Source organism: Fragaria vesca, linkage group LG2, assembly GCF_000184155.1.
Source record: "Fragaria vesca subsp. vesca linkage group LG2, FraVesHawaii_1.0, whole genome shotgun sequence".
NCBI classification, from domain to species: domain Eukaryota; kingdom Viridiplantae; phylum Streptophyta; class Magnoliopsida; order Rosales; family Rosaceae; genus Fragaria; species Fragaria vesca.
This window is the reverse complement of record NC_020492.1, coordinates 14,032,263-14,040,102: the sequence shown is the minus strand read 5'-3', so window position 1 is coordinate 14,040,102 and position 7,840 is coordinate 14,032,263. Positions and strand designations below refer to the sequence as shown.

The following is a 7,840-nucleotide window of genomic DNA, read 5'->3' as shown; positions in this document are numbered from 1 at the left end:
AGTTAGAACTTAAGTTTCTGCATCTTTCTACCGATTATGAGAAAACCTCAACCTGCTACGGTGGAACGCGGTGCATATACAATGTTACAACATACAATCCATGGAACCAAAATGATTTGACTTTGTAAAATGTTGAAGGCTATCATGCGGGAATGTTATCCATCACTAGTCAATACTAACGCTAGAAGAACAATGATGATTGCAGAAATTACAATACCACTTCCAAGTAAATGCATATTCTTGCTTGGGGATTTCTGGTCCTCAAGACTGACCAACTCAACCTCTCTAAGGAGTTCTCTCACTTCATCTATATTGTCGTCCTTAGCGGCTTGGGTCAGTCGACTATGAATTTTCTCTAGTACATTAAGCCTCCTACTTGTGGATGTGTCCTTGGCTGACCAGAGAAAACTTGTCATCTTCCAAATGAGGATTCCTGCATAAGTAGCTACAACAACATCTACAGTATAATGGTGTCGTTCCCGTATTTCTCTCTGTGCAGAATGCAAGACAAGTAACCATATGAAGCCCGAGCTAAAACCACCATATGCTTCCTGCAATATTGGATCAGATACTGGAACATCAGAACATGTAGGATACCCTTCAGACATCAGGTGAGAAAGGTAATGGGGCACCACAATTTTAAAACACATATAATGAGTATGCTATATACCGTCCAAGCCATAGCTGTCAATACAGCAACTAGAACATGCCCACTGTACACGAGGTCATTGCAGCCGCCTCCAGCAGTCCTCAGCAAATTATACCACGATCCTGATGATGGGGTGGGTCGCAAGAAATCAATCAAGAAGCTCATGGGGCCCCAGTCCGGACGGTAGCCACCAAGTAATTCTCCAGTATCAGCTGGTGGAAAAAGATGAAGAAACTTGTAAAGCCTACCACCTTATTCTAATAGGATAATTGCAACTAAAAAAAAAAAAAAAAAGAAGAAGAAAGAGAAGAGCAGCACTAATTGAGAACAATGTATAGGAAAGTACTTTAGAAACTTGATCTTTTCGGGGGTTTTTCCTAGCTATAAATAAGGTAGGTGGTACACGTGTTAAGATTCAGCCATGCAATGGATTTTGCACAACAAAAAAAGGAGGAAGATAGAGATTGAAATGTTGTATGTAGAACCTCTCTATATGGTATAATCATGCTATGAATATCCAGTAAACCACAGTAATTTCTAAACCATGAAAAACACATCAGCATCTATACAAGTTGACGAAATAAGTCCAACTTGGTGAAAGACTAGTTGAGAACTCCAAGGGTAGAAACATTGACTATCAATTCCCAAAAATGGCTTTAAGTAATTCTAAATGGAAGCGAAATTATAGGATATCAAACTCAAAAAGATTAAAAGTAAAATGATCTCATGAATCTAGTCTGACATAGGATAACATGACTTTTAGATATCTATTTCTGGTAGATAAAGGAGAAATTCAGTGCTAATCTCATAGCAACAAAGACAGTTCAGGTCAGGTTTAAAGTGTTCTTTTGGTTGTAACATTGCCATCAAGAAAATAAATCTACGGATGGAAACAGGAGGAAGATGAACCTATTATGCAGCACTTACCAAAGGCTATATCCTGTTGTAACACCTGGCGAATAGCATTAGAATCTGAAGCATAAGGGACATAATATTTCTGAGCCCAATGATGAGGATATGAATAACCTCCAAACCGAACATTAGCACACCACGGCCTGGGTGATGGTACAATTGTTGAAACAAAAGTTATGGAACGAAGAATACGGCCAATGGCCATGGTGAACATATATCGTGCACCTAGTCCAAGGCCAGGAGCTTTCACAGAGTCAAACAATACGGAGAAAGCCAGGATCATAAACAACATGAGGAAGTGGTGCAGTCCGATAATTCGGGCTCTTAATATTTCAACTAGTGCATGAGGTAGTTTCTCATTCAGTGCCAAAAGAAACCACTGGCCAGTGTCAGGAAGCGGATGTGTATCACTGTCAAGTGTCAAACATTAACCAGTCAATCTTTTTTTTCTACAGTTAAATAATTAGCTAAATTTGTGTAGTTTTATATAGCATGAAGAAACAGAAGTGTTATCGATATCCTGTTAGCTATGAACTACAACAAATCAGATTGTACCCAAAACATCAAATAGTCTAACACACTCCATGTCAGTCTCAGATTATAATACAATGCAGACGGCGGCATGCCAAAGGGTGCTGTGCCTTTTCAACACCATCTTGACAAAGTACAACCAAACTGGACAATGTCACTTTTGTTATCAATTTGGCTACGTAATTTACAACACCATCTTTCTTAATTTTGTTTTCCTTTTTCAATTTATCTTCTTTCACTATGTATTTAGCATTCATCTCGAAGAACGTATATAACTCTACAAATCATAAAGGCCAGGGGGTAAGACAGTAAAACCCTAATTATAGAGTTCTAATTCTAGATCTGTGGCATCCCTGATCTAACAACCCTCCAAAACTGTTCTATCAAATCTGGAAAGTGAATTCTAACTCTTACACGACATGGATCAAATCCGGTAAGTTCAAAACAAAGCTAAAGTCACATCAGTAAGCAAAATCAAAACCTAAATAAAGAAATGCGAATCCAAACTGAGATAGACAGACCAAAGAAATAACAACATACGTGTGCCAATCGAGGCCGAGCACGACGGTGACGAATCGGACGCAGCCGGCTTCAAGGAGAAGAGTGAGGAGCATGAAAACCATGGAGGCGACGAAGGCTTTGAGGGAGCGGAACTCGGAGCTCCAGTGCTTGTAGAACGGGACGCGGCTGACGGCGACGAGAGCGAGGAGGGACCAGAGGACAGGCATGAGACGACGGTGCCACGTGGGGGACAGGTGGCGAAGGTAGTCGACTGCCACGTAGGAAACGGCAGCCATGCCTAGCCCGCCGGACCTCGGGCGCCACATGGTGGAGGAGGCCGTCTGATTTGATTTGAGGGAGACGGGGAGGAGGTGAAGCCTGGGAGCTAGGAACTTGAACATCAGCTGCCTACTCCCATTTCTATTTCTCTTCGGGTAACTACTTTTTCGTTGGCCATTTCTATTTCTGTCCGAGTAACTTTTTCCTTGTTCAAGTCACTTTTTCATGCTAAATTGTTTTTTCTTTTCTTTTTTTACCGATAGGAAAATATGATCCGGCTTCTTTAAAATAATAACATTTTTTTTATCATTGTTCATATGTTCTAATAGCTAGTAACAACAACTCCAACGAACCTGTCAAATGATAGGGTGGAGGCTCAACGAAAAAAAATGGTTGGAAAATTCACTCCAACGGTTGTTTCAAATCTGACGTGGATTTGACAACTCTTTCCGCATTGTCAAACTTGATCGTGCTTAAGAAGTTGTCAAATTGTTTTTCTTGATTGTTTAATCAACTCTCTTCTCTTCCCTTCTGTCTTCTCTCTTTCTTCTTACACATCCCTCCGATTTGCTTGAATATGTTGTTCTTGACTTCTAATTTTCGTGGGTTGCCTGATATTAGAATATGGGCATGAAGATTTTTGCAGAAAATAAGAAGATATGGGCAGAGATGGAGGAAATAGAAGAAAGGAAGATAGACGAAGGGATGGCTTTTTTGAAAGGAGAAGAAGAGTTCATGGAAAGAAAGATCAGAAAATAGAGAATTCAATTATGGAGGACCACTGGGGGAAATAAAGCGTTTGTTTGGCATGTAGAAGGATTAGTTCCAGTAGTGGAGAAAGACTTCGTCTGGGAAAGAAGAGGTCAAGTGGCTTCGTCTGAGAAGTGGAGAAGAGACGAACTGATGAAGTTCCAAAAGAGTTCTAGAAGGAGAGAAGAAAGATAAGATAAAAGTACTACTTTAATAAAAGATAAATAACAAATGAATTTATTTGACATTTTCAATAGAAGAGAAGTTTGCCAAAGATAACATTGCCATGTCAGAAGTCAAATTTGAATTTGACTTTGACAAAAGTAAAATAACCACTTCTTGGAGTTGCTCTAACATACTCGTCTTACTTAATGCAACACATACAAATTTTTTTTCATAAACTGTCATTTACGGGGATTAGTACAACTTGAACAATATCCTTTCCAACTGATAGATTAGCCCTAATTGTCTTCTTCTCATAAGACTCTTTTTTTTCTTTTTTTCTTTTTTGTTTTTAGAAATCAGAAGACTATGTTCTTGGCTTTAAAGATAGATACTACATTGTTATCTCTACTATATATAAAGCGAGTAGTCTTTAAATTACCAAATTGTGTTTTACCAAAATCACCCCTATTAAGTTGATTCATTTTTTTTTTAAATGGCTACTATGGTAAATTGCAATATAAAAAAATAAATAAATAAATAAACTTAAGAGATAATTTGGAAGAGAAAAACGTGGGTAGTGGATAGAATATAGATTAACCGCTTATTAATTTTGGGTGAATTTGTGACAACGTGTAAATTTACACGGGTAGAAAGCTAGTTGTAGATAATGTCCATTTACTCCAAAATTTAGCATCTTACTTCCTATCCCAACATTTTAAAAAAATATATATATTGACCATTTAAACTTTAAATAAGAGAATTTGTGCCCATTAAACTTATCCAAAGTTCCAAACTCTTAAGAAGCTATATTATTTTAATATTATTTTACCCTCACCCCTTAAACATGCTTAGAGAGAGAAGATTTGGCCAGAACCTCACCTGCCCTGGTCGCCAGTCACCGGAATCCGGAATCCGATGGCCGAAATTACAGACCCAGTAAACATGTATATCACTACCAGAAGAAAGGCTTTAGCCGACGAAAATAAAAAAACCAGGCCGACGAATTATTTTTTCGTCGGCTAAAGTCCACGTTAGCCGGTGAAATTTTCCTTCGTCGGCTAATTTAAATTTTCGTCGGTTGAAGAAATTTTTTTGTCAGCCAAAGTTTTCCTTCGTCGGCCAAATTACTCGTCGGCTAAAGTATTTTAGTAGACGAAAAAAATATCGTCGGCTATTATCGAAAAAAGTCGTCGGCTAAAAGAAAAACAATAAATGTTGTATAACTTGCTTAGTAGGTTTTAAACAAATACACAACTTTGTGAACCAACTCTACATAGAAACAAAATTAACAAAAATCTCGTGAAATAAGATCTGTTCAGAACGGTGAAATACGACTATGGTTCAAAAATCAAGTAAATCGGGTAACGTCTCTGATGTAGAACAGTCGAAACCCGGTATGCTGTAGATTTGGCGTTCGGTGTCCGATTAACTATTGTGATACCTTTCCGGAAGCGTAACGGCCCTACCAGTCAAACTCATTTCTTTGCTATGATATATGGACCTTTTTGGCCATCCGAGTCTGTTTAGGGCTTCAAAATGCAGTTTTCTTATTTCCGATTAGAGTTGACCGTTTCGATCGAGCCCTTAACGTTGTCGAATCCAGTTGAATTTTTTACTATAGACATCTTTCATCATAATGATCATATATGAAGGTCGAATTTTGGTTTGTGAATTTTAGTCATCAGAATCACAACATGTCTCCTAATGTTGTATAACTTGTTTAATAGATTATACAACTTTGTGAACCAACTCTACATAGGAAGCAAAATTATCAAAAATCTCGTGAAATAAGATGTGTTCAGAATAGTGAAATACGGCTATGGTTCAAAAATCACGTAAATCGGGTAACGTCTCGGTGCCGATAGTAGCGGTCAACCCTATTTACCGTTATTATTCCCTATGGGGAGCCCTATCGTCGGAAGGTATGTCTCAAAATTTTTATATAGGCGGTTGTGTCTCATCTACGTGAAAGTTTTTTGTGTGGAATGTTTGACCAAACTACGTAATATAGAGGGAGATATGAGCGTTTTCGTGAATTTATAGACTTTAGCCGACGAGATATTAAAACAGTCGTCGGCTAAAGTCAAAATTTTTTTGGCGGTAAACCAAATTTGGAGGAAAATTTTCGAAAGACTTTAGCCGACGAAAATATATGATTTCGTCGGCTATTGTCAAAAAAATTTCAAAATTTTTAAAATTTTCAACCAAAATTTTTTGGCAGTCAACCAAAATTTTCAAAAGAGTTTAACCGACGAAAATAAAGAATTTCGTCGGGTAAAGTTCTTTATATAGGAGTTTTACCAAAGGTGGATGGTAAGAAGTCTGTTTCGCCTGCCGGATTTTCTTCTCGGCCTAGCTTCGCCTTCAAGCAACCGGAGACCGCCACACTTGTCCCAAAAGCTTCGCCGTTGTCTCTACTTCATTTCTGGACAGGTGGTGCATCGAGTGGCGCTGTCGTGAGGGATAAATCGAGCTCCAAAACTCTGCCGGTTCGGATTCAGTGTCGATCGAATTTCTCCTTCCTCAGGTCACCATTTGGTGAGTTCTATATATGGATAAGTTGAGTTTGATTAGTACTACATTCCCCTATAATTTGGTAGCTTGATTCGGTGTGTGTGAGGAGAATCGAAGATTTGAAGTTTTTAGGGTTTAAAATTGGGGATTTTTATATTTTGATTCAATTGACCTGTTTAGGCTTAGAATTGGGCTTTGACTTCTTCTAGAATTGTTCAAAATGTTGAGAGGAAGATTCTGTCAAATTTTGGTGGTGATTGGAGGTGGCCGAAAGTTTCTGCAGTTTTTTTTTCAAAAACCAGCAACTTTAGCCGACGATATTTAAATACTTTAGCCGAAGATATTCGTCAGCTATAGTATTTTTTAATTTTTTTATAAGGTTTAGCCGACGAATTATGGCATGTTTCGTCGGCTATAGTTATTTTTAAAATTTTTTTTATAAGGTTTAGCCGACGAAACAGACTATATTTCGTCAGCTATAGTTATTTTTTTAATTTTTTATTACACACTTTAGCCGACAAATATCTTAATTGTTTCGTCGGCTAAAGTCTGGGAAAAAAACCGACAACATGTTTTTCGTCGGCTAAACTATGGGACTATAGCCGACAACGTCTTCTTTTTTCGTCGGCTAAAGTCATCGCCAACGACCTTTTCCCGACGAAATCTTAACCGACGATGGCTCGTCGACTATGATCTTTGCCGACGAATTAAGCTAACAAGCCGACGAAAAAGTGCTTGTCCTGGTAGTGTATGTTGACCCCTAATAATATATTTCTGACCCTAGTTTACAAGTTACTGACCTGAATAATAAATTACTGACCCCAGTAAACAAGCTATTGACTCCCAATAAATAAATTAATGAAATTTGGTTTCTCTACTTAGATTTATGTTGCTTGAATTTGCTTGGATGACTTCTAACCATTAGATTGAGTACAATCTGGGACCATCATGTCATTCTTATGTCATTCTTACTCCATCTACTACATCTAATGATTATAAAACATCCAAACAAATTTAAGCAACTTAAATCCAAGCAGAGAATCCGGATCAAAATTAATGACTCCAGTAGACATGTTATTGACTACCAATAATAAAATTATTAAGGGTAATAAAAACTTATCACTTCCTTAACAATCACCAAAAACTTATCACTTCCTAAACATTTCTTTTTTGGGTAAAATATTGTATAGTACTTGTGGTTTTATTTTAATCTGAATAGTCCTTAAGTCACGATTTTTCATCTAAATGGTCATTCTGTCAATTTTTTCAGTTAAATTGTTGATGTGGCAGTTAAAAATTACAATGTCTTTAACGGCCACGTCAGTATTCTAACAGAAAAAATTGACGGAAAGACCATTTGGATGAAAAAGCATGACTTTAAGGACTATTCAGATTAAAATAAAATCACAAGAATTAAACAAATGTCGACTTCAAACCACAAAGACTAAACAAATTTCAATTTTTTTTTTGTAATGAAAGAAGGTCATACTCTATTAACTCAGCAAGCAGTCCAAAAATAGATCCCCCCCCCCCCCGCGA

General features: G+C 37.5%; 1 protein-coding gene across 1 annotated transcript; it reads right to left on the bottom strand.

Moving 5' to 3' along the window:
- Window positions 1–3,688, bottom strand: LOC101292270. Its single transcript, XM_004290460.1, has 5 exons — window positions 3,509–3,688; window positions 2,633–3,027; window positions 1,577–1,971; window positions 671–861; window positions 1–551 (listed from the first exon to the last, which is right to left on the bottom strand). Exons 2-5 carry the CDS (start codon window positions 2,992–2,994, stop codon window positions 156–158), a joined length of 1,344 nt encoding a protein of 447 aa, XP_004290508.1. The 5' UTR covers window positions 2,995–3,027; window positions 3,509–3,688; the 3' UTR covers window positions 1–155.
- Window positions 3,689–7,840: the final 4,152 nt, after the last annotated feature.